Genomic DNA, 27,415 nt, shown 5'->3' with positions numbered 1-27,415 from the left:
TATGAAATACATAAATAATTAATTAAATGTGTCAATAATTAATTAATTATATGTGTCATAACTATTTATTTAATTAATTAATTCCCATTTTAATTCATTATTGCCACATTTAATTAATTATTTAATGGTGTATTTAAGTAATTCATTATGGCAGTCCTGGCGTTCCATACTGGCGTTCCATAGCTTGGTAGTTAGCACTGTTGCCTTACTGCAAGAAAGTTCTGAGTTAGACTCAACCATCTGGCTGGGGCCTTTCTGTCTTTAGTTTGCATGCTCTCCCCATGTCTGTGTGGGTTCTCTCCGGGTACTCCGGTTTCCTCCCACAGTCCAAAGACATGCAGTTAGTGAGGTAAGGTCAGTTGGAGATTCTAAATTTCCCACAGGTGTCTTATACTATACAGGTGTCTGACTTTTGTGTTATCCCTGTTTCAGATTGGCGACCCATCCAGGGTGTACCCACCCCCACCCTATGGTAGCTGGGATAGGCTCCAGCATCCCCGTGACCCAGATAAGGATAGACTGAAGAGAATAGATGGATGGATAAATAATGTCTTGCTCACTAAGTATTTCTACATGCCTCGTTCTTAAGCTGAGTGTATTCGTTCACTCTCTCCACAGCTACAATATTGGTCTCCAACTCTGAGGTCATCCTCACCAGCCAGTTGAGGGTCTGGGTTACCTGCAAAACCCAAACAGGAGAGAGGTCTGTGTTTACATTATATCTGCATTTTAGTAATATCACATATATAAACACTGATGAAATAGGGATAATGTGTTTTTGTGACTGACACTAAGGGCATATGATACAGATAGGCCAACCACATTGCTGTCAATAGAATCTCTGGAAATGACAGCAAACAGAGCAGCAAAAACCACCACCAGGTTTCCAACAAACTCCAGACGCATGGCCAGCCATCTGTCAAGAAAACAAACCCCACAAACATGCACACAAACAAATTTTAGGGTCTCATCAATTAGCATCACATGCTTCTCTGTGTTTGCAGGTACACTGTTCAATGTCTGACCTGTCAGACACGATCCGCAGGTAGATACTTTTGAGGTTTTCATCTATAGTTACTTCATTGTGTTTAAGAAACCTGTCTTGATGCTTGTAGGCTCTTATCACTGACAGGCCGGACACCGTCTCACCAAAGTGAGAGTATATTTGTGAGCGAGACACCGAGTCCAGCCGGCGCAGCTGTCTTGAAGTGGCAATATAAAAACGCTGGGTGTAGAGAGAAAGACACAAAATCAGTTTTAATTTCATCCATAGTTAGGATAGCTTTTTACACATTTTCTTTACCTTGTTTAGCTTACCTGTACGAAGAAGTAGATCAGGGCCAGAGGAATGATAACTATGGCAAAGAAAGGAGTTGCCAGGCAGATTACAAATATTCTTCCCAGTAGATCCAGCAGACACAGAAGGCAGGCGCACAGGTTAGTGGGAATGGCCTCATCTATGGTAAAAATGTCCTTTAGGATAATATTTGGAGAGTTAGTATTTAGTAAAGTCAAAGGCCAATTTTATTTATAATGCACATGGAAAAACATAAAAAGTGCATAACTAGCAAAATTATAAGAGTAAATAATACTAGAAGAATGAATTCAAGTATTATAAAAGCTAAAGTCAGGATATTGGAGAAAATGTCAATAATAAGTCAGTGACTAAACACTTTTAAAGTTTTGAGTTATTCCAAAGATTATAGCTGTTCCAAAGAATGCAGTCTTACAGCCACTCTAAAGACTTAATAATAATAATTAATTATTAGTCCATTAAGACCCTTTTATTGTTATAAGTAGGATGTGAGGATACAAGAGAAATGAGCTCATTATTCCCTTTTTCTACAAGCAGCAGCAAACAGAGACAACAGCACTACAACCATATTACAGCATTACAGCAAATTGTTTTGATTTGGTACTGTGTAAATAAAATTGACTTGATCAGTATATTTAATATATTTTGTGTTCATACACCACTCTGCATTTAATTATTAATTATTATTAATCTCTGGCTCTCATCTCCCTTCTTTCACCCCCAAACTGTGACGGCAGATGGCGTCTCTGAGTCTAGTTCTGCCAGAGGTTTCTTCCTGTCAGAAGGAAGTTTTTCATTCCAGCTGTCGCCAAGTACTGACTCACAGGGAGTCATCTGATTATTTTAGGGTTTTTTTCCTCTATTATTGTGTCAGGATCCTGGATCTCCTTACCCAGCGTTTTTAGTTCTTTGTGATTTTTGTATTTTGTACTCGTGTGATTTATTCTATGGTTTCTAGTTTTGATCCCTTGCCCTTCATGTTTCTCTGTGCCCCCTCTGTTCTGTGTAAGGCTGTGTTTCTTGGTCTGTGTCTTTGCATGTTTTGAGTTTCTTGTGTTTTCTGTCACTCTGTATTGTGAATTATGTTCTCATGGTTGGTCTTTTGTTACTCCCTCCAGTCTAGTTTCTTGTGTTCCATGCTTAGTATTTCCCTCTTTGTATTTTGGGTCTTAGAGTCCTCTGCTTTATGGTTGATGTCTCTGTGTTTCTTAGTTGCTGTCTCCACCATGTCAAGTTCACGTCTCTGTGTTATACTTCCTGTTTTACTTTGAAGGTCTGTGAGTAGTAATATAATGGTACTTTTTTTTACAACACATCAGCAGAGAGGTAGAATTCATGGCTGTTCATAAGAGTTTAATTTAATCAAACCTCATTTTACGGATCTAAGTGGCTCCTCATCACTAGCCAATTCACCATTTTATTTAAATATCTGAATTTTCGGAATGATGATCCAAGCGGGACACAGAGGCTGCTAGTTTTAACGCACCAGAATGCAAATATAAATAAAAGCCTGACTATCCTGAGAGCCTAGCCGCAGCGACACCTTTCTTTCACACGGATGCCTGGATGTGCGTTGAGCCGACTACCCGCACAGAGCGTTTCTGACAGTCGCGCGTTGCTTATACAATAGAGAAAAGCAACAATACAGCGTGTTTCTCTGCTCCAAGACATCCACGGGCCTTTCACACGGTAAGCATGTCTGTTATACCCAGCGCATAAATGTCTGTATGTCAGTGCTGATTATTCAAACACTGTTTAAAATGTGACACATATGTTGTCTGAAAACAATTCCTCTAAATTTGCAAAGTTACTGATTTAAAAATATATTTTCGAATTTTTAGTTGCATGTCAAACATATGATAGACTCTTGAGCACATTTATATAGCTACATTCACAATGGTATAACCATGCTAAATAAAAGATGCCCAAGCACCATTGCACTCTAATGCAAGCCTCTGAACTGTATGTTGATAAGTGCATGAAGTGTACCTCTACCTCTATAGCTGAAAACAGTTTGTATCCATACTTTGAGGATCTGCTGAATTGTTTTAATGTCACTTTTTTGACGAACTGTAGATGATGAAATCCTCTTTATTGGAGAAACTGTCCCTAAGCTATTGTTGCTCATACTTACTGAGTTCCCTAGCTACTTCTTTATTATGGCAGTAAACTTTTTGAACAATAAAAGGTATGGTAGATTTAAAGAAACGTCCTAATTGAAGCAAAGGCAAAAAATTGGAATGAATTTTATGTGACTGTTCATATTAAAGCCAACAACAAGTGAAAAATCCAAAAAACCGGCTCCAATCCTTTGTATTAATGATCTCCCCCTCTAATTTCTGTGGTTTATTTTACGTTTACAGAATATAACATGTGGTAAGACGATGAGTTTTACTTCTCACTCTCCGTGTTATGTGTATGTATTTATCATGTATGCTACTTTGCTCTGTGGACTGTAAAATGTTTCATTGTGTTCATGAAATAAACCAGACTTTCACTGTCTGCATCTTTTACTGTTTTTCTGCTTTTGTTCACTCCAAGTTTGACAAACCCTACAGACATCCAGAGTTAACTCACTAACAATGTGGAGCAGTCTCAGTGCATTTAGCTGCTTTTTCCCTAAACACAACCAACTGAGAGAAACGCTTGTAGTCCTCACTTTGGTCATTTTGAACGTTGAAGGAGATTTGTTCCATAGACACCTCATACTAGTGTTTCCTGCACTTAATCCATCACTACTATGTTCTATTTAAATCCAGATTCCTTTTATAGTTTGCAGTGAAATTTGTTAAACCGTTGCTTAATGGGACAGAAGTACAAGTCACTCTTTACTAACACATTTGTAGATAAGTTTATTGCTGAACGACACAGCTAGCAGTCTCACACACTCTTTAGGTTTTTGAAGTTTTGTGTGTAATGGTTTAGTCTATCAAACCTTACGCTTTTCTCCCCAGTATCACAACAGTATGACTCCCAAAGTACGGATCAGTAAACAACCAATGATTCTAAAGTCAGAACAGAAAGATACAGTTGGGAGATGCATGATTGCGTTTTTATGATGCATAGTAAAACTACCCCCTCTTCTTCTTCGCTGTGTTGTTGTTGTTCTTGTGTGTGTGTGTGTGTGTGTGTGTGTGTGCGTGTATGCCTTAGAAGTTAAATAATACATTAGCCACACTTGAAAAAAACAAAAAAACATTTGAATTTCATTTAGAACTGAGATTCTAAGTTGTAAGCAGAAATCTTATGCTCAATCAGAAACATGTTTCCCCACTTTCACAATGCTGAGGTGTCAAATCCACGACCCCCAACAAATGGTTTGTTACACGCGGGTGTGAAGGGCAAGCTTTACTTACACAGCCTCACACAAAGTAGATTTTTAAAGTTTTTGGGTACAGTGGTTTAACCACAGATGTAACTTCTACTTTTGATAAAGACCACTCCACCTGCATATTTCTTAAGAAATTAAGCATCTTTATTAAGCTCTTATTTATAAATGTCTACACAATATTAGACACCGTGTGCTCTGTGACATTACAGTCTTCTACTTATGCTTCCATTGGTTTGCATTTTAAACTCCCAACCTTTGTTATGATTGTTATGGTTGTTATGAACGACTTATATTTCTAACATTTTGTGATGTAAAAGTGAACCACGTGGCTTTTTTTATTTTCTGTGTGATAGAATGACTTAAGACACGAGTTATTTAAACAATTCTAAATGACAGTGTGATGGCCATAGTACTTAGTGCGGGTCAAATATGTTAAGGATAATGTTTATCAGTGTAAAATTGCAAAGAACCTTTGGATAGATTACTTGGATAACATCTTGTAAACAGTTACCTCAGGTAAAACTTTCCACAGTACTTCCACTTAAGTAAGTAACTAAACACATAAAGTCACCCTTACCAATAATCCACTGCTCCTTGAAAAAAGTAGCACAAACAGACAACTCACTCAGCAATGATGAGTAGAGCTACCCGAGGCCGAGACTCAAGCGGAAGAAAATTAAAAGTTTTGGTTTTTGTGGCTCGAAAAATTAAAGAAAGTATGTTTAATAATTCAACAAGACCCGCACTTTCAACACATGTACATTCAAATTTTGAAACAGGCTCAACAATGCTTTTTGTTTAATAGTTTTTAGCCGTTCGAAAAAGTCATTTTGTGGCTTTAACGTTTCCAGCTGATAAGGAGAATGGCTGCATTTCAAATGTGCGTCCAAAGGCTTTAAACATCCGCTTTGTCTGTAACGACAGTATCAAACTACCGTGCATTGTTTTTACTAAAATTCAACATTTTCAGATGAAAATTTGGCTGCTTTTTGTTTTTTTCACTGTAACACCCCCCTCAATGCCATTTTTAGGATATTCTTGGTGATCCCATTTTTTTCATATTTATGCTCTTGGGAGTAAGGGGAATCTAATACGCACGTTGTTACTGTGTTTTGTACTACCAACTGTGAGGGCTCTGCTTTTGCTTTGAGCAGTCTGTTTTTATTTTGTTTTGTGAGTGTGTGTTTTTCAAACAAGATCCTCGGCAGTTTGATTTTGTTACCACAAACTTTGTGTGAAGTTCACAACAGAGGTAAAGAGATTTAAACACCCCAGTTTAAGGAGGCAGGGGTTGGACCAGCTGCAGAGATGTACAACAGAAGCAGAGGGAACATTTTACAAGATGATAAATGGCAGTTTTAGATGATTAAGGATTTGTTGACAAGATTAAAAGACACATCCGGCAGAGTTCAACAACATTACAGTTTGATTAAATAAAAAGGTTTTAAACTACACAGGGTTTATTTTCTCCTCTGATAGTAATCATATTAAACATGTCAAGAAAGAAAGCGTATAAAGAAAAATAGTAAATGTGTGTCTAATTCAACTCTTCCTGTGAACCTTATATCATCCTTTAATATGTTTGGTGTTAGAAACTTGAAGAAGCACAGAAAAGATCATCAGACATTAATCTAATCAGTTTTCAGCCTTCATTCATATTGAAATGTTGAAATCTTCCCTGCTAGACCGAAGTGCAGCGCTTAACACCGTTGGCCATAACATTTTATTACAGCTATTATTAAATGGAGAGTCCTCTTCACACACTAAGGTTAATTATGAAGCTCCACAGGCTTCTGTGCAAAGACCAGTTCTGTTTACATTATACGTACTTTAGAAGACATAGCATACATTTTCACTGCTATGCATATGATACCCACTTTTATTGGTTAAACTGCCGGGATGTCTTAGACACATAATGAGCTTTAATTTTCTGCTTCTAAGTTCAGATAAAACTGAGGTTATTGTAACGGGGCGTAAAAATCTTAGAAACACTGTGGCTAACAAGATCCTTACTCTGGACAGCATTGAGCCGCCTGTTGTAGTGATTTGGCACATTATAAGTAAAATTGAAACATACAATCCCATAGCACAACATCAACATGTATTTATAGGAAAGCAGCTGGTCCTGACGGTGTAGCCGGTAGAGTGCTTAAAGCATGTGCAGACCAACTAGCAGAGGTTTTCACCACCATCTTCAACCTCTCACTGCTACAGTCTGTAGTACCATCCTGCCTTAAGTCAGCCACCATCGTTCCAGTGCCCAAGAAGAACACAGTGAGCTGCTTGAATGACTATCGTCCAGTTGCTTTAACACCCATAATTGCCAAATGTTTCGAACAGCTCATCATGTCACACATTAAAGCTGCCATCCCTGCAAACCTCGATCCACACCAGTTTGCATACAGGGCAAACAGGTCGACAGAGGATGCCATAATAACAGCTCTTCACACAGCCCTCACACACCTGGACTGTAGTAACACCTATGTGAGAATGCTATTTGTGGACTTCAGCTCTGCCTTCAATACAGTTCAACCCCACAAACTGGTTAATAAACTAAGCAACTTAGGACTCAGCAGCTCACTGTGCAGCTGGATACTGGACTTCCTGAGCAACAGACCCCAGAACGTAAGAATGGGAGAGCACACCTCCTCCACCCTCATTCTGAATGTGGGTGTCCCACAGGAGTGTGTCCTCAGTCCCCTCTTATACTCACTTTTCACCCATGACTGTTCACCAATCCACACCAGTAACACCATTATAAAATTTGCTGATGACACCACTGTCATAGGACTGATCGACAACAACGATGAATCAGCCTACAGAGAGGAGGTTCAGCATCTGAAGCAATGGTGTGACGACAACAACCTGCATCTGAACACAGCCAAGACCAAGGAGATGGTAATCGACTTCAGAAGAACAAAGCGATCTGAGCACTCTACCCTCTACATTGATGGGGAGGAGGTAGAACGGGTAGAAAGCTTTAAGTTCCTCGGAGTCCACATCTCGGCCGACCTTACCTGGTCCACAAACATCTCCCACCAGGTAGGGAAAGCACAACAAAGGCTGTACTTCCTCAGGAAACTACGTCAGGCCCAATTACCCCAAAGACTGCTAGTAAACTTCTACCGCTCCACCATTGAGAGCCTTCTGACTTACTGCTGCACACTCTGGTTCAACTGCTGCACTGCGGAGGACAAGAGGAAACTGCAGCGGGTGGTGAGGGCAGCAGAGCGGGCAATCGGCACTTCACTAACTCCCCTCAGAGACATCTATACTGGCAGACTTCAGCAGAAAGCCAGCATCATCATTAAAGACCCCTCACACCCTGGACACTCACTTTTTTCCCCCCTTCCCTCTGGTAAACGCTACAGGTCCATCAGGTCGAAGACAAACAGACTCAACAGAAGTTTTTACCCACAGGCTGCACTGCCAACACTCATGGACATTACACCTTATTTATAAATTGTATTTCTGTTTATACTTCAATGCAAACAACACCCTTACCACTTTAAACTGTATTTATTATAACATTATTTAGTATAGTTCCAACAGCACCCCCCCTCACTCAATGTGCAATATCACTGATCACACTGCACCTCTCAATGCACCTGCTAGTTAGATGGCATGTATGTGTATGTATATAGATGTAAGCGTGTATGTGGAAATATGTGTGTGTACGCATGTACGGATGCAAATATGTATATATACATATATGTATGTGCGTGTATGTTTGCAGGTGTATGTATAACTTGTACATATCTTTCTTGTGTAAATGTAAATTTGTCATTGTGTAAATACTTACGCTATTGTGTACTCCACACACATGGAGAGATGCCAAACTGCCTTTCACTGTTCTTGTAACAGTGACAATAAAAAGCTATTCTATTCTATTCTATATACAAAAATAAAAAAGCCTTTTTACAGAAAAGAATTGTAACTTCACAATTTATTGAAGTTACAATTCAATCACAGTGTGATAGTGTGATGGACCATGGCCATCACACTGTCATTTAGAATTGTTTAAATAACTCGTGTCTTAAGTCATTCTATTACACAGAAAATTAAAAAAGCCACGTGGTTCACTTTTACATCACAAAATGTTAGAAATATAAGTCGTTCATAACAACCTGAAAGGTTGGGAGTTTAAAATGCAAACCAATGGAAGCATAAGTAGAAGACTGTAATGTCACAGAGCACACGGTGTCTAACATTGTGTAGACATTTATAAATAAGAGCTTAATAAAGATGCTTAATTTCTTAAGAAATATGCAGGTGGAGTGGTCTTTATCAAAAGTAGAAGTTACATCAGTGGTTAAACCATTGTACCCAAAAACTTTAAAAATCTACTGTGTGTGAGGCTGTGTAAGTAAAGCTTGCCCTTCACACCCGCGTGTAACAAACCATTTGTTGGGGGTTGTGGATTTGACACCTCAGCAATGTTCCCTCTAAGCTGCGCACGTGCGCAATTGCGCACTGCCGGCACGGTCTCTGCGCACAGAAAATCTGTGTTGCGCACAAAAAAAATTAACCTGAATTGAAATTAAAATTAATACTTTACCAATTCTTTTTTGCAGTGTTAGTCAGTAGTGATGGTAAATTTGATTCTTTTTACTGAATCGAGTTTTAATGAGTCACTCACCAAAGTGAATCGGGTTTTTGAGTCATTTGAGTCACTGAGTCAGTTGACCAGAGAGTGCCAAAAATGTACATTTTCACTCAAACTTAATTTGTTTCTCTTTTAATGTAAATCCTACTGCTAAGATGAGTGATTCTTAAAGAAAACAACTATTTTATATAGCAAAAAAGAGCAAAAGAATTTCTAAAGGGAATATTTATTTTGTTTATTTTTATTTTATTAGTATTGTCCTTACATGTGTCAAATATATATTTTCTCATCTAAATGTCCACTGAGCTGTGAGCCAGGGGGCGGTAGTGCGCCTTAACATTGGTTGCCAGCCAAGAAGAAGAAGAAGTAGCTGCGAGCCAGGAGGGAGGGGGTGAGTGAGTGAGTGATTTGCTTACACTACGATTCAGCACAGGAGGGAGGGGGTTAGTGAGTCCTGAGTGATTTGCTTACGCTACGATTCAGCACAGGAGGGAGAGGGTTAGTGAGTCCTGAGTGATTTGCTTCCCCTACGATTCAGCGCAGGAAAGGAGGGGGTGAGTAGCTCAGATGTGCTGTTAGCATGTTAGCAGAGCGATGCTACTGTGAACCGAGGAGCTATTGTCTTGATGTGAGCTTCTACTCAGGGTTTTTTCTTCCAGTTCAGAGCAGAAATGTTTTTGTTAAGATACTGGATGTTGTGTTTTTCTTCACAATTTGAATTATAAGCTAGATATATTTCTACTAATGAAATTAGTTTGCTAACAGCAACAGGGATGAGTCAGTGAGTCAGTCAGAATCATGATTCACGAGTCAGTAAAGTGATTCTCGAGTATTGAACGATTCGTTCATGATTCGCGCATCACTATTAGTCAGTGAGTGACTGGCTGCTCCCATATTGTATTAGAACGATGCCACCTTATCCCATAGTCCAGCCAATAATGCGATTTACATTCGTATATACGCAGCCAATCAACGTGGTTGACAGGCTATGACAGCATCCTTATGTGCTGACACCGGAGTTTTAGCTGGCAAAGCGGCGTGGCTGATGTGGAGTGAAGCCACGTTAATGACAACGTGTACAACCATTGGAGATGTGAGCAGGACAGACGAACAATTGACGGAAAAAGTGTGGACTTTATACCAGTTTTTAAATTGTGTTGATAGGCCACGTAAAACCAGAGTTGTGATAAAAAAATATATGCAATGTTTGGTTTTCTTCCTAAATACTGTCATTGTTTATATTTACTGTGGGAAGAAACGGTAAAAACGGCGTTTTATAAGAAAAAAGGCTCGAAAGCACTCTCCACCTGTGAGCAAAAACAAACTCCGCCCCCCTCTCCCTTTCCTATTCGTCCAAAAAAGTACCATGTCGACCAATCAAAAAATGATATGGCAACGTGGCATCTAGTTGTTAAGAAACGGGGGGAAGTTTTAGGAGTGACGGCGGTGCTTTGATATGTGAGAGATTTGCGACATTTAGGGCAAATCTTGTGTAGTTAGTGTGTAATTAGTGTGTAGTGTAGTCAATAGTTTTGTTGTGTGTGTCAGAACAATGAGGCGACTGCTGAATGTTACAGGTGTTACAGGAGTGATACATCTCCTGTTGTCAGGCCTGCAAGTATCAGGCTGTTGTTCTCCTTTATCTCATAGGGGACAGAAATAATTTTTTGGAGTCGCACAAATGATTTGTGTGGCATCAGATTTGATGCAGAACAGCTGATTGTTCTGTAAATAGTTTGAAATGTTTATTTAAAAATGCCTTGGCTGCATTTAAAAAAAACAAAAAAACAGCTGCAAAAATCTTTGTTGTTTGCCAAACTGAGTTACTTTTTTGAAGAAGTAACTATATAATTAATTGCCCAGCATTGGTCTTTATATACTGTATTTTGCAGACAGAGTTATAGGACTCTCTCCCAGCGCACAGACTCATAATACATAATGTCAGAGCTTTTTTTAAAAAAAGAAAGAAAGTTGTGTTTTCAAAATTGGAGTTCAAGTTATTTTTACTTCCAATAGTTTTAACATACTACACGGGTCAATGACTAGATTTTTTTTACATTTTCATTGTAAGTGGGCTAAAGCAGTTAATTAAAAGCAGTCTAACATAAATGTAAATGCTGTAATTTTATTATTTTAATAAACCATGTAACTTGGATGGATTAGATGCCGGCGCGACCACAGTGCACACGTCTGATGTCGCTCACAGTGGTCCAAGGGATCGCTCAGGGAGTTTGTGTGTTCGCTCAGACACGTGAAAAATTAGAGGGAACATTGCACCTCAGCATTGTGAAAGTGGGGAAACATGTTTCTGATTGAGCATAAGATTTCTGCTTACAACTTAGAATCTCAGTTCTAAATGAAATTCAAATGTTTTTTTGTTTTTTTTAAGTGTGGCTAATGTATTATTTAACTTCTAAGGCATACACACACACACACACACACACACACACAAGAACAACAACAACACAGCGAAGAAGAAGAGGGGGTAGTTTTACTATGCATCATAAAAACGCAATCATGCATCTTCCAACTGTATCTTTCTGTTCTGACTTTAGAATCATTGGTTGTTTACTGATCCATACTTTGGGAGTCATACTGTTGTGATACTGGGGAGAAAAGGGTAAGGTTTGATAGACTAAACCATTACACACAAAACTTCAAAAACCTAAAGAGTGTGTGAGACTGCTAGCTGTGTCGTTCAGCAATAAACTTATCTACAAATGTGTTAGTAAAGAGTGACTTGTACTTCTGTCCCATTAAGCAACGGTTTAACAAATTTCACTGCAAACTATAAAAGGAATCTGGATTTAAATAGAACATAGTAGTGATGGATTAAGTGCAGGAAACACTAGTATGAGGTGTCTATGGAACAAATCTCCTTCAACGTTCAAAATGACCAAAGTGAGGACTACAAGCATTTCTCTCAGTTGGTTGTGTTTAGGGAAAAAGCAGCTAAATGCACTGAGACTGCTCCACATTGTTAGTGAGTTAACTCTGGATGTCTGTAGGGTTTGTCAAACTTGGAGTGAACAAAAGCAGAAAAACAGTAAAAGATGCAGACGGTGAAAGTCTGGTTTATTTCATGAACACAATGAAACATTTTACAGTCCACAGAGCAAAGTAGCATACATGATAAATACATACACATAACACGGAGAGTGAGAAGTAAAACTCATCGTCTTACCACATGTTATATTCTGTAAACTTAAAATAAACCACAGAAATTAGAGTTTAGTGTTTTAAAGTCATCTATTAAAAACATGAGTCAACATTACTGAAGTGACACTTTAACGATGCTTCATATCACAGTGTTTATGATGATAAAACATATTCTCTCGTTAGCACATGTCTGCGCTGTCACTTGTCATGAAAATGTCCAGAGCCTGGGTTCAAGCTTCCTCTTCAGTTACCATTGATCATTAATAGTGCGCACAAAAGATTTGTCACATTATCCCCATGAACAACATGCTTTTATAGAAATCATTGTGACATAAATATTTAGATTCTTGTTTCACAATGTGCATGAACTCAAAATCTTTAGAGTTTCATATTTATAAAGTATCGCAAATAATACATTTATACCATTCTATGAGCTAGACTTCTTGTAAAAAATAAACTGATTGGAAATGCGTTTGAGAAAAGCTCCTGCTGTGACCTTCCTTCTGTGAGGGCACGCACACACACACCCACACACACACACACACACACACAAAGAGAGAGAGAGGGGGAGATCATTAATACAAAGGATTGGAGCCGGTTTTTTGGATTTTCACTTGTTGTTGGTTTTAATATGAACAGTCACATAAAATTCATTCCAATTTTTTGCCTTTGCTTCAATTAGGACGTTTCTTTAAATCTACCATACCTTTTATTGTTCAAAAAGTTTACTGCCATAATAAAGAAGTAGCTAGGGAACTCAGTAAGTATGAGCAACAATAGCTTAGGGACAGTTTCTCCAATAAAGAGGATTTCATCATCTACAGTTCGTCAAAAAAGTGACATTAAAACAATTCAGCAGATCCTCAAAGTATGGATACAAACTGTTTTCAGCTATAGAGGTAGAGGTACACTTCATGCACTTATCAACATACAGTTCAGAGGCTTGCATTAGAGTGCAATGGTGCTTGGGCATCTTTTATTTAGCATGGTTATACCATTGTGAATGTAGCTATATAAATGTGCTCAAGAGTCTATCATATGTTTGACATGCAACTAAAAATTCGAAAATATATTTTTAAATCAGTAACTTTGCAAATTTAGAGGAATTGTTTTCAGACAACATATGTGTCACATTTTAAACAGTGTTTGAATAATCAGCACTGACATACAGACATTTATGCGCTGGGTATAACAGACATGCTTACCGTGTGAAAGGCCCGTGGATGTCTTGGAGCAGAGAAACACGCTGTATTGTTGCTTTTCTCTATTTGTATAAAGCAGCGCGACTGTCAGAAACGCTCTGTGCGGGTAGTCGGCTCAACGCACATCCAGGCATCCGTGTGAAAGAAAGGTGTCGCTGCGGCTAGGCTCTCAGGATAGTCAGGCTTTTATTTATATTTGCATTCTGGTGCGTTAAAACTAGCAGCCTCTGTGTCCCGCTTGGATCATCATTCCGAAAATTCAGATATTTAAATAAAATGGTGAATTGGCTAGTGATGAGGAGCCACTTAGATCCGTAAAATGAGGTTTGATTAAATTAAACTCTTATGAACAGCCATGAATTCTACCTCTGCTGATGTGTTCCAAACAAACGATGTTTTCTACATGTCCAAACTGTGTGCTAACTACCTCACACCGCTGTGTCTGGGATCCGAAAAAATAAAAAGTTAAAACGATATACCTTGCGGCAGTTGTGAAGTGCTGAGGAAAATACTGTGTGTCTGATGGGGTGTTTTTATATAGGTGGATTTGGTTTCAGTTGGCCTCTGAGATGCAGATATAAAGAGCAGGTTGTAAAGAAAAAAGTGGAAAAAACTATGGAGGTTCGGTTAGTCAGTAGGAGGTGTAATTGCCAGATAAAGGAGCATTTTGTAAAGAAAAAAGTGGAAACTATGGAACTACAGTTGGGATGTGTGAGTGCTGGGATGCTCTTGATAAGGAAGCCTCTTTTTTTATTGTTTTATGACTTCTTCTGGTGACTGTTGGGGGCCTAACTGTAACCCCCTCTGTCTAACTGTTGCAGAGTTAAGAATATGTAGTTTTAGAAGTATCACAAGAAAAGTTTATTTCTAAAGGAATACATGTTGTTTGTGGTATTCTGTTTAAAAACTATTAGCCTCTGTGTCTTTCAGAGCGCTAAAGAAAAGTAAAATGCTCCTAAAGCAGTTAAATCATCTATGTGTAATCAACAAGTCTTACTGTTGCAGTGTGTTTGTGACTAGTAGATTATAGGGTTATTTTATTATAGGGCTAATTATAGGGCTAGTTGCATTAAAGGAACATTGGGGGTTGATACAGTGCTAGTGTGGCTAGGTGTGAATATGTGTTTTTTAGAAGTATCACAGTTTATTTCTAAAGGAATACACGTTGTTTGTGTTGCTCTGTTTAAAACTATTTGCTCCTGTGACTGTTTGGAGCACTAAAGAAAAGCAAAATGCTCCAAACTAGTTAAATTAAAAGTAAAATGCTCCTAAACTAGCTAAAATAAATCATCTATGTGTAAATAACAGAGCGCTGACACCTATACAATCCTTAAAAACAGTTTAATTAAAACACATAATGGTTTCATTAAATAAAACGCGTACAAAGCCCGTTCACGCGCACACGCACTCACATGGACGCGCAGGGGGAAAGGGGAGGGGGTGAGGGGTGTGTGTGTGTGTGTGTGTGGGGGGCAAAAAGTACCATTATATTACTACTTCTGTGTCTTATGTGAATGTGTTCTGCTTTGCTTCCTTGTCTCGTCAGTTCTGATTTCTCCCAGCTGTGCCTTCCTTCTGTGTCTCATTCCCCTCGTTACCCCTCGTTCTCTGAGTCAGTGTCGCGTCGTCCCTCATGCTGTGTGGATCTCCCTGTGTCTCCCTGTGAGTTTAGTTTGTGATTTTCCAGTTTAGTTTAGTTTGCTTTTGTATGCTTTTCCCCTGCCAGCAAATAAAGCTGAGTTCTTTGTGTTTAAACCTCGTGCCTGAGTGCCTGCATTTTGGGTCCAACTCCTGCCTGCCACACAGCGCTTCATGACATATTGTAGGATCTTTAACTTTACAATATAATGTACCTTTAGCAACTGTTATTGTGTGTCAGCACTAGATAAATAAAATTGAACTGTACTTAAGGAGGCACTGGGGAAGAAAGCCTCTTTAAAGAAAGACGTAAAGAAAGAACAATTTTAAGAATATTTAGGTTTGTATTCAAAAATTTGGGATAAACTAAACTAAAACTAAAAAATATAAGTGGTTACACAACTTGCAGCAAACACAAATAAAAGCTTTTTTAACGTTAAATTTAATGTTTAGTTTTTTAATTTTTTGCACTGTTATTTTAGAATGACATCATTAAAAACTAGTTATATTTTGTTTTTGTAATCATACAAGCCACAAGAAAATAAAACAAATATTGAAAACTATGAAAAGAATTCTTAAAAGGTGAACTACAAGACCCTACTTTTGCAAAGCGGTTGATCACTCTTCCAATAGGTGTGGTGTCAAAGAAAACCATAGGAACTCGCAGGATGTTGTTAAGAAGTCGTGAATGCAGGATACGAGCTGCATCAATGTAAGCATTGGCTAGGAGCAGTGTGCCGAGGAGCACAAAGAGAGCTGCAATAAAAACAAAAAAGTTTCTAAATAGTAGAACTACATTCTTAACAAAGACAAATCCACTGTGAACAGAACCTTGAACTTACTGTAACACTCAGGTGTGCTTTTTCCTGCCTACTGATATAGAATGGCTGTTATTATTATTAGAAAATAATATGTCTTTTCGCAAATGCTAATTATCACTAGGAATCTTGTTAATTGGAGTTCAGACAAGGTTTGGATGTTCAGAAATTCTTAATGACAAAGTTTAGCTTGTATGAAATTCAGGGTTGCAGGGGCTGGAGCCTATTTCCACTGCACAAGCTGGACAAATTGACAGTCTGTCGTGGGGCTATAATGGCAATACAAATGGTATTTAACTTTTTTCATATTCAATTCTTATTCTCATGAAAAACATTAGTTCAATCAGTTCAATCATCAGTTCAATGACAGTCTTGGTTCTTTGTCCTTAATTTACAATATAAAGCAGCTGGAATAAAACATTTCACTCTGACATAGTAATTGGTCCCCCAATCACAATATGAAAGAGCAACCGGCACTATTTTTTGTTATCCATGCCACCATTGACAATTCAATAATAATTTCAATAATATTTTTCCCAAGGTATGTTGATATCAACTATTCTTCCATTAGATTTTCGTTTCTATTAAAATAAAATATGCTGTATGTCAAATGTACACACTGTTTTGTGATTTTAATATCATATGAAAAGAAAAAACATATTTGAATGATGTAAATAAAATACTGTTATAGAACAAATGAAAAACAAATGTTTTTCCTCCCTTTGTACTCCTTTACATTTTTTCACTCATCTCCTCTGTCTACATCAGCCCCATCATTCCCCCAGACCAAACAGCTCTGAAGCATCCTCCTTATTTTTTGTTTTCATTGATTAGTTTAGTTTTATTATAGTCCAAATAATTTAGCTTGAGAAGATTCAGTTCAGCTTAACTGAATTCTGTATTTCAATAAATTCCTCCTAATTGTCTCTACTTATTGACATAAGAAGTTATAGGTGCCTATGCACTTTGCAGCATGGGTCCCTGTGACAAAGGACACAGTGCACAACTCCTCTAGTAAAGACTGGATGTTTAGGTTGTCTATAAAATGCTATAAAAATGAGTGGATTCTAAATAACAGGGTACGGAATTTTCCTGTCTTTAAGACATACAGTTCCTTAACTTTAACTTATTGAAACTTACTTACCTGAAAATATTTGCAAATAGAAAAGGATTTAGTGTTCAGTTACCCTGAGCCACTCCAAGAGCTCCGAACACTCCAACCCTTGTGTCCCTCTTCCAGGAAGGGTATGTCATGTTGTAGTACTCCACAGAATCACTGGTCCAGTCACTCAACCACAGATTTTGACCAATCAAAGCAACATTCTGGGTGAAGTAACTGAGGAAAACCATGGCAGAATATCCCCAGCCCATGGCTCGCAGGTACTGCAGGAACACTGCAAGCTTCACCTGGAAATCAGTGGGAGACGGCACTCAGGAAACAGGCTATCATTTGTTGTAATCATATGCTAGTTGTACAAAAACATTATGTTACCTGTCCTGTTTCCATAGTTTCCTTCTCTATAAGCTTCTGGCCTTTCTGTGGCTCATCAGCATTTGCAGATTTTTTAATGGAAGTATTTCTTCTTAATCTGACACTAAAAGAAAATAGAGGAAAAAAATGAAATGGACATTCTGTTTCCCTGGTTTCATCTATAACTTTAACAAGCTCCTACCTGCCATTGCGCTGGCTGCGGCGGATGCTGTTTTCTCGCTCCAGTGTAAGAGAAACAGTGTCCTCCGAAGCACCGTCAGGTTGGGCATCGTCTCCATCTGGGATGAGCTCAAAGTCTTCTGCATCCTGGCCCTCTCCTAAAATAACAATATACATGGGTTTTACATATATGGCAGTAATTTATGGCACTTGGGTCAAATATGTGAACAACATCAAAACAAAGTATCCTTAAAAGATGACAAAAAGAAATTTAATTCATTCATATTTGTGATGTATAATTTTAGCATAGGTTTTGACGTGTGCAGATTATGTTGCTAAAAATACTAAAAAGGTTGTAATCACCTGTTTCTGAATTTCCCTGGTTGCTCTGCTCTTTGGCATATGTGTCGAGAAACTTAGAAAAAGCTCCTCCACTGGCACGAAGGTTTTCATAGGATCCAACTTCAGAAATGACTCCATTCTCCAAAACCACTATTTCATCCACGTAAGGCAGGAAGCTTATGCCATGAGTCACCAGGATACGAGTCTGTATGGTCAGAGATATATGAGACTCAAGTTTGAATTCACCAATCAAATAGGGTTAGATAGGATTTACAAAAACACTAATAAGTATTAAAGAAAAAGAAAGAAAAATACATAAATTATGTTTTAATTATGTTTATAAATTGACTGAATTGAAAATAATTGGTTTAATCATGTAAAAATTATTTATAAAGCCAAACCTTTTCTAATTTGTAATTCTATTTCCGAGTGGCTTTTATTCTTAACCTTTCCTTATTAGCTATTCAGTTATCTTGGTCATTTAGTGTGATATTTAGCCTATTCATGTAACCTTTACGTAATGCTCTGGTCCTGGGTAAAATGAGGTAAAACAAATAACAGGTGGAATATCCTGTGCGGATAGTATTTCATGTCAAGATTCATCAGAAGAAATTAAATGGGGAGTGGGCCAGTTTCTTTTTCTTTTTCCTTTCCTTTCTTTTTTTCTCTAAAATAATTATCAAATGTTTAGCATATGTTGTTACACACAAACCTTGTTTTTAAGTATTCCATTGGGTCCAATTACATTTTCAAACAGATGCTTTCCTACATTGGAGTCGACGGCAGACAAAGGGTCATCTAATAGATAAATATCAGCCTGACTGTAGACTGCTCTGGCTAAGCTCACACGCTGCTTTTGACCCCCTGAGAGATTGATACCCTGAAAAGAGAAGAAAGGAGGGGAAAAGAGATACCGGGATTCTTTTTAATGCAAGGAAGCCTTTCTTATATAATTAGAAGAGCTCTTCTGTTTTGTTACTTTTTTGTCATGTATTTAAGAAACAAATATTTTACATGTGTTTACAATAAACACCATACACAGCATTTGCATATGGGAAAAAATATTTGTGTAACCAAAAACCTGAACCATTCAAAGTGTAACTCACTTTCTCTCCAATCTCAGTGACGTCTCCTCCAGGCAGCAGCTCAAGGTCTGGGGCAAGAGCACAGGCCTGTATTACTTTTTTGAAGTTCTCTTCTTCATGTGGAGATCCAAACAAGATATTATCCTTCAAAGTAGCATTTTGGATCCAGGCTTGCTGTGGTACAAAAGCAAGAGAACCCTGGAAAGAAATAGACTATGACTCAATTACAGATGTCTCACTACATTGTCCACACGGTTTTATCCAGACCAAACAGTACAGTAGGTGAAAAAAAAAATCATTTTACTGGAAATGCTAGAAAACTCCACTGAACTCAATTTTTCAGAGAACAGTTTATTCTGTGGGTAAAATGGTTTGAGTTATGAGCAAATCATCTCCATTTCACAACATTTATGCAAAAATATACTTCTTTATTCTGCTGTTGCTGAATTAATCTCCCTCAATGCTGATGAGTTTAGACCAGATTATTAAAACTGCCTGGAATGAATTAGGCTTTTGCTGTTGTTTTGTTTCTGCATCTTTACTTTGTTTGTTCTTCAATGTTTAATTGTTGCATTCTTTAAAAAAAATTAAAATATTGTATTGTGATTGTTAAATTCTTCTCACGCCTTTTGTCCTTCTTGAATGTAACTACTGCTATTTAGACCACAAAAGTTGATGCTGTTCATATAGACATAGTGTTTTCAGTGGGAATCTTTCAGTCTAAAAACACTTTGTCCAGATGAACAGAATCAACTTTTTGGGATATCCTTATCTTGATGATTAAGAATGCATAAAGATACTGCTATATAGAGTAATTCTATACTTTTAGTCATAAAATAAACTCAGTAAATTATTCAATCAACATTGATTTTTCTGTATTTAAAAGCCAAAAAGATAAGGAACATAATTTCCTTATAGAATTATAAAGTATTCTGATTCTGATAATTTCCTGAAAAAGTCTTCCTTGATAAGAGATGAGGGAAGGCGTTGAAGTAAACACCAAAGCAAACTTAATTTGATTATACCACAGTCGTGCTACATGTTCAGTTTTTTTTAAATAAATAATTATTGGTGTGAACATTTGTGTTATTTTATTTAAGACCTATTTAGATGTTTTGGATTTTACACTGACAGACACAAATGAAAAAAAGCCATTACCCTAATGTTGATAAAACCTTTGGTACTGTGCATCTCTCCAAGGAGGGCTGACATAAGAGACGACTTTCCTGACCCAACAGCTCCCACTACGGCAACCAACCGACCAGGCTCAATGTCCAAATTCACACTGGACACACATAATAACTGTACTCAATGCTGTGAACACATCAGGGGCAAATAGGCAGACTGGAAAAATTGAAGCAATGCTAGAAAAAAACCTGGTGAACATCTCACAGTTAATTAAGTTAGTCAGTAACATGACTTGGTTGAAAAACAGTGATGTAAATGTGTAACTTTTTGATGAACAACACAGACATACTTCTTCAGGAGAGGCTTTGCATCTTTTTCCCAAGCAAAGGAACCATCACATACACTCACAGCAGTGTCTAAAAAATGAACACAGACCAAGACAGAGCTTAACAGATGATCTGCACATGTAAGAAACTGTGAGTAAGCTTCAGTCTTCAGCTGTAGAACAAGTTCAAATTCTTATGCTGAACATACTGAAACTGGGGTCTTGGTGCACAATGTCACTGTCGATGTCTTCCCCTGCCAGAAACTTCTCCAGGCGCTTCTTAGACACTGCTGTCTGCAAATTCAAAGAACAGGTTAAGTTTGATTTTATCACAGGCTTGATACATGTGTCTCATGTAGGTCTGTTCACTTACTTGCACAATGGAAGCAATGAGCATGGGCAGCATGGCAAGAGGAGATCGGAGGATGTTGAAGAGAGAGATGGAAGTAAAAGCTTTCTCAGCAGTTAACACATTATCCTTGCTCACACTAACAAATACTGCAAACATGGCCAGAGAAACCTGCAAGTACAGACAGTTTAGGAAAAAAGGTTGTTTACCATTTGATTCTAGTCTCTACAATGACATCCCTTCACAGAACTCACCAGAGCTGGAGCAGAGCTGAAGATAAAGGTAGAGACGGATGTCAGGTAGGCAAACTTCTTCATGACTTTTAGTTCTTCCCCTCTAATGTCTTCCACCTGCTTCTGGAAGGATGGCTCCCAAGCATACAGCTTCAGAATCTGGTGAGAGACAAAAGAAAAAGACAGGGAGGAGGCAGTGAGGCAGAAGGAAGGGTGGGGCAGCAGAGCACTTATGGTTCATGACGTCACTGCAGTTTCATGAAGCATCAAAGCCTTAGATGTAAGGAAGGCATCTACATACACCATGGATACACTGAACAAAAGAGCTCACCTTGATCCCATTTAGAATTTCATTCATGATTTTCATTCTCTTATCTTTAAACTTCATGTTCTCTATCTGAAAAGAGACACAATGTAGCTCATGTTAAACAGGCAATAAGGAAATACTTAAATAAAGTGTTTTGAACAGCAATTTATTCTGTGTAATTCATATGAAAATAAAAAACTAACTTTTTCACCAGCAAGAATCACGTGTTCAAAGTTACTGAGATCACTTTCTTCACATTAATGTTAATATTAATTAAACCCCAAAGAAATTGGTCTTTTTATAGAAGGGAGACTGGTCTATGAGAACAAATCTGTATGTTGTCTGTGAGACACGTGGCTGAGCCTGCATGCTGCGTCACTCAATTGTCCAACTACTTTTGAGCCTCTGAAAGAGGGGGACTGTATAAAAATCTATTAAACAGTCAATGCAATACTTTAGTTAAACATCTTGAATAAAACTTATTCAATTTATTGTGTGAACTATTTACAGCACTGTAAATAAATGCACTGTTCATCATAAAGAGTCCAGCGTTTGGGTCCTCATTCCTCACATCCCGACGGGCTGCCATGCAGACCATGACATAAACAATCAATCCAATACTTTAGTTAAACATTTTGAATAAAACATTAAAATCCATCCATCCATCCATCCTCATCCGCTTTATCCGAGGTCGGGTCGCGGGGGCAGCAGCCTAAGCAGAGAAGCCCAGACCTCCCTCTCCCAGCCACCTCCTCCAGCTCATCCGGGGAACACCAAAGGCGTTCCCAGGCCAGCCGAGATATAATCTCTCCAGCGCATCCTGGGTCTGCCCTGGGCCTCTCCCGGTGGGACATGCCCGAACACCTCACCCAGGAGGCGCCCAGGGGCATCCTTGTCAGATGCCCGAACCACCTCAACTGGCTCCTTTCGATGTGGAGGAGCAGCGGCTCTCTCTGAGCCCCTCCCGGATGGCCGAACTTCTCACCCTATCTCTAAGGGAGAGGCCAGCCACCCTTCGGAGGAAGCTCATTTCTGCCGCTTGTATCCGCGATCTCGTTCTTTCGGTCACTACCCACAGCTCGTGGCCATAGGTGAGGGTCGGGACGTAGATCGACCGGTAAATTGAGAGCTTCGCCACACTCAGCTCCCTCTTCACCACGACGGACCGGTGCAGCGTCCGCATCACTGCAGCCGCAGCACCAATCCGTCTGTCGATCTCCGGCTCCCTTCTCCCATCACTCGCGAACAAGACCCCGAGATACTTAAACTCCTCCACTTGGGGCAGGAACTCATCCCGACCCGGAGTGGGCACTCCACCCTTTTTTCGGCTGAGAACCATGGCCTCAGATTTGGAGGTGCTGATCCTCATTCCCGCTGCTTCACACTCGGCTGCGAACTGTTCCAGTGCGAGCTGGAGGCCCCCACCGATGAAGCCATCAGAACCACATCATCCGCAAAAAGCAGAGATGAGATTCTGAGGCCACCAAGTGAAAGCCCTCCGCCACTTGGCTGCGCCTAGAAATCCTGTCCATAAAATTATGAACAGAATCGGTGATAAAGGGCAGCCTGGCGGAGCCCATCACCCACCGGAAACAAGTCCGACTTATTGCCGCAATGCGAACCAAACTCTTACAACGGTTGTATAGGGATCGAATGGCCCGTAGCAGTGGGCCAGACACCCCATACTCCCGCAACACCTCCCACAGGACACCCCGAGGGACACGGTCGAATGCCTTCTCCAAGTCCACAAAACACATGTAGACTGGTTGGGCAAACTCCCATGCACCCTCAAGTATCCTCGAGAGGATAAAGAGCTGGTCCAGTGTTCTGCGACCAGGACGAAAACCGCATTGTTCCTCCTGTATCCGAGGTTCGACTAACGGACGAACTCTCCTTTCCAGCACCCTGGCGTAGACTTTCCCAGGAGGCTGAGGAGTGTGATCCCCTGTAGTTGGAACACACCCTCCGGTCTCCCTTCTTAAAGATGGGGACCACCACCCCGGTCTGCCAGTCCAGGGGTACTGCCCCTGATCTCCACGCAACATTGTAGAGGCGTGTCAGCCAGGACAGCCCTACAACGTCCAGAGCCTTCAGGAACTCGGGCGGACCTCATCAACACCAGGGGCTCTGCCACCGAGGAGTTGTTTAACTGCCTCAGTGACCTCGACCCCAGAAATTGGCGGGTCATTCCTTCATCCCCAGACTCTGCTTCCTCCTCGGAAGACGTGTCAGTGGGATTAAGGAGGTCCTCTCAAGTATTCCTTCCACCGTCTGACAATTTTCTCAGTCGACGTCAGCAGCAGCGCACCGCCAGCACTATACACAGTGCAGGTAGAGCACCGCTTTCCCTCCTGAGACGCCTGACGGTTTGCCAGAATCTCTTCGAGGCAGTCCGAAAGTCTTTTCCATGGCCTCTCCGAACTCCTCCCACACCCGAAGTTTTTGCTTCAGCCACTGCCCGAGCCGCATTCTGCTTGGCCTGTCGATACCTGTCGACTGCCTCTGGAGTCCCACAGGCTAACCAAGCCCGATAGGACTCCTTCTTCAGCCTGGTGGCTCCCTTCACCTCTGGTGTCCACCATTTGGTTCGGGGATTACCACCACGGCAGGCACCAACCACCTTGCGGCCGCAGCTCAATGCAGCAAGCCCGGCAATGGAGACGCTGAACATGGTCCATTCGGACTCAATGTCCCCAGTCTCCCTCGGAATGTTGTTGAAGCTCTGCCGGAGGTGTGCGTTGAAGATCTCGCGGACTGGGGCCTCTGCTAGACGTTCCCAGCACACCCTCACTCACGCGTTTAGGTGCATCGGGTCTGTCCAGCGTCCTCCCCGCCACCTGATCCAACTCACCACCAGGTGGTGATCAGTTGACAGCTCAGCCCCTCTCTTTACCCGAGTGTCCAGGACATATGGTCGCAGGTCTGGTGATACGATTACAAAATCGATCATCGACCTGCGGCCTAGAGCATCCTGGTGCCACGTGCACTTATGGACACTCTTATGTTCGAACAAGGTGTTCGTTATGGCCAAACTGTGATTTGCACAGAAGTCCAATAACAAAACACCACTGGTTCAGATCAGGAGGCCGTTCCTCCCAATCACGCCCCTCCAGGTCTCGCTGTCGTTACCCACATGAGCATTGAAGTCTCCCAGTAGGACAACAGAGTCTCCAGGTGGGGCACCTTCCAGCACCCCCAGGGACTCTAAGAAGGCTGGGTACTCTGAACTGCCACTCGGCGCATAAGCGCAGACGACAGTCAGGACCCGTTCCCCGACCCTGAGGCGCAGGGAACAAACCCTCTCATCCACCGGGAAAAACCCCAACGCACCGGCAGCAAGCCGGGGGATATTAGAATACCCACCCCAGCCCGCCGCCTCTCACCAGGGGCAACTCCAGACTGAGACAGAGTCCAGCCCCTCTCCAGGAGACTAGTTCCAGAGCCCAAGCCATGCGTAGAGGTGAGCCCGACTATATCTAGCCGGTACTTCTCAACCTCACGCACTAACTCAGGCTCCTTCCCCACCAGAGAGGTGACATTCCATGTCCCTATTGCCAGTCTTGGCAGCCGGGGATCGGTCCGCCAGGGCCTCCGCTCCTGTCCGCCGCCCGACACACATTGCACCCGACCCCTATGGCGCCTCCTGCGGGTGGTGGGCCTGCGGGAGGATGGGCCCATGTCTCCTCTTCGGGCTGTGCCCGGCCGGGCCCCATGGACTAAGGCCCGGCCACCAGACGCTCGCCCTCGGGCGAGCTCAACTTGAAATCTATTTCATCTACCGTCCTGTTGTATTGATTGGTAATAAGACTTGTAATTACTCAAGGCAAGAGTCTACACATTTGAAATCAGGGCAACCTTAGTAGTGTCCCCCTCCAGAAACTCTTCACAGTATACATTTTTCACCATGTCTGACTGCCCGGTAACCCTATCCCGGGCAGGGTAAACTGTTCCCTCGATGTTCTTTTCATACGGGTCTTCTGAATCGCTCTTTGTCTGGTCCCTCACCCAGGACCAATTTGCCATGGGAGACCCTACCAGGGGGCAAAAGCCCCCAGACAACATAGCCCCTGGGATCCCTGTGACACACAAACCCCTCCACCACGATAAGGTAGCGATTCACGGAGAGGAAACATTAAAATTTGCAGTTTAATCTCATCTTGATTATTTGATTTAGAATCTCTCACAGAGGTTTACAGAAGCAAAGAAGATTTGGAAAGTATTTCCCCTGACCTGTAGTTTTCTGGCCTTGGCTGCTAGCAGTGCATTGGTTGGAATTAGTAACACCATGACTCCCAGTCCTGCCAACACAGAAGGTCCTAACTCCAGCCACAGGAAAACAATGGATATGATGATCTGCAGAGGGCAGGACCACAGCAGGTGGATAAAGGTGGTCACATCATTGAAGCGCTGGGCATCTGCTGACATCAGGTTCACCATTTCCCCTACTGTTGACTCCTTACGAGTATCATTGGACACCACTAATGCCTTAGGAAAGGGATAAAAAGGGCTTATTAATTAGAAAGTGGGGTGGAAATTAAGTAAGAGAAGCATATAACTGATATTTTTTCTTACTCTGTATGTTTTTGTATATGTGCAAAGCAGGAGATGGATCTTCATGTCACTTTAACGCCCCCCATAACCCTAGTCTTACCCTATATATTGAAGAAAGCAAAGCTCATTTTCTTTTAGAAATAATATAAATAGTTTTTGATGTGTCAGAAGGAGTATTTTCTTAATTGCCTGATTTCCAAGATTTGGTAAAACTTAATAAAACTTCATAAAAACAAAAATGATGTATTCTGATTGGCTATACAATCAGGGTCTTCACCAGTAGTGACTGAGAACTCACAAAATTAATCATTGAGATCATTAGTAAACGTATTGATGGAAACTCGAGCTACAGACTAACACAGGTGATTTTTCTGTGGCAAGTATGTGCTGATAAAAGTTTTTTAAAACTGAAAAATCTGACAACTGACTTAAGCAGAAAATTATGACTAGTAATTCTTTTCTTCTAATGTGTAACAGTAATTTATATTATACAGCATTTGATTTTTTTTTACAACAATGTCAATAAATGGTGTTCTGTCACTCCTGCTTTTACCTTTTTATACACAGCAGCCATAAGTGCAGTGCGAACCTTCATCCCCAGCACATGGCAGCGCTGGAAATACTGCTGTAGGGTCAGAGACTGTAGCAGAGCCACCACCATCAGCAACACTGCATACAAATAGCCCTCCCAGGCATATCTGGATTTGTCCTGAGTGAACGAGATCATCAATCTAGAAAAAACAGAAAAAAAGAAGTAAACATGCTAATCTCCTGCTTCATCTTCAGCACTAATCTAACAATGTCCTCGTTTCATCCTGGCACTCCTGTTATTGGTTATCAATGACTAGTGTTGTTTCTTCTCATCAGATCTGGGAGAGGGTGAAAAAGGTTTAACATCCATTTTAAAAAAAAACATGATTTATAGTTTTAATCTTTATTTTTATCTTCATTTTTTAAAATCTTTCTTTATTTTTGTTTAAAGATAAATCTAAATATAAATTTGATCAATATGTCAAATGAGAAATGTAGTTTAAGTAGTGGAAGAGTCTAGATTTTGTGTCTGTAGACATGATCTGGCTTAGACCTTTAGTATTGTAACGGTTAAAAGCAGAATCAGAATTAATATGTCATTTAGCTGTTAGTTAATAGTGATAGTTATTTGCTAGAAAGGAGGAGAAAGAAGGGGAGGCAAACAGGCACTTGGCAGAGTATAAAAGAGAGCGCCCAGAAGCATTCTTTGTTCTTCCCCTCATCTGCTGTGAGATGAACAGTTCAGAAGATTGGTTTTGTATTTTTGGGGACTTTTTTTCTGCTTGTCTGTGCCGTGTGTTGGATTATTAACTTTGAAGAGGGTTTGACTTCCATTGTTGGTGGA

The 27,415-nt window shown here is 40.3% G+C and overlaps 1 protein-coding gene across 1 annotated transcript in view; it reads right to left on the bottom strand.

Moving 5' to 3' along the window:
• The window catches only part of LOC116335146 (canalicular multispecific organic anion transporter 1-like), a 146,562-nt gene that overhangs the window by 8,678 nt on the left and 110,469 nt on the right, over positions 1-27,415 (bottom strand). The window contains exons 9-27 of the mRNA XM_039621455.1: positions 26,594-26,771; positions 25,720-25,974; positions 21,514-21,579; positions 21,204-21,341; positions 20,974-21,120; positions 20,810-20,894; positions 20,625-20,691; positions 20,306-20,432; positions 19,169-19,345; positions 18,775-18,942; positions 18,084-18,267; positions 17,743-17,878; positions 17,562-17,664; positions 17,257-17,476; positions 15,853-16,007; positions 1,318-1,473; positions 1,026-1,225; positions 790-916; positions 578-679 (exon numbers count right to left, since the gene is read on the bottom strand). Of these exons, the coding sequence (XP_039477389.1) occupies positions 578-679; positions 790-916; positions 1,026-1,225; positions 1,318-1,473; positions 15,853-16,007; positions 17,257-17,476; positions 17,562-17,664; positions 17,743-17,878; positions 18,084-18,267; positions 18,775-18,942; positions 19,169-19,345; positions 20,306-20,432; positions 20,625-20,691; positions 20,810-20,894; positions 20,974-21,120; positions 21,204-21,341; positions 21,514-21,579; positions 25,720-25,974; positions 26,594-26,771 (2,791 nt within the window). The remainder of the gene's footprint in view (positions 1-577; positions 680-789; positions 917-1,025; positions 1,226-1,317; positions 1,474-15,852; positions 16,008-17,256; positions 17,477-17,561; positions 17,665-17,742; positions 17,879-18,083; positions 18,268-18,774; positions 18,943-19,168; positions 19,346-20,305; positions 20,433-20,624; positions 20,692-20,809; positions 20,895-20,973; positions 21,121-21,203; positions 21,342-21,513; positions 21,580-25,719; positions 25,975-26,593; positions 26,772-27,415) is intronic.

The sequence above is a fragment of the Oreochromis aureus genome, linkage group 13 (genome assembly GCF_013358895.1).
Source record: "Oreochromis aureus strain Israel breed Guangdong linkage group 13, ZZ_aureus, whole genome shotgun sequence".
Classification (NCBI taxonomy): Eukaryota; Metazoa; Chordata; class Actinopteri; order Cichliformes; family Cichlidae; genus Oreochromis; species Oreochromis aureus.
The sequence above is the reverse complement of the archived record's forward strand: the minus strand, read 5'-3'. Positions and strand labels throughout refer to the sequence as shown.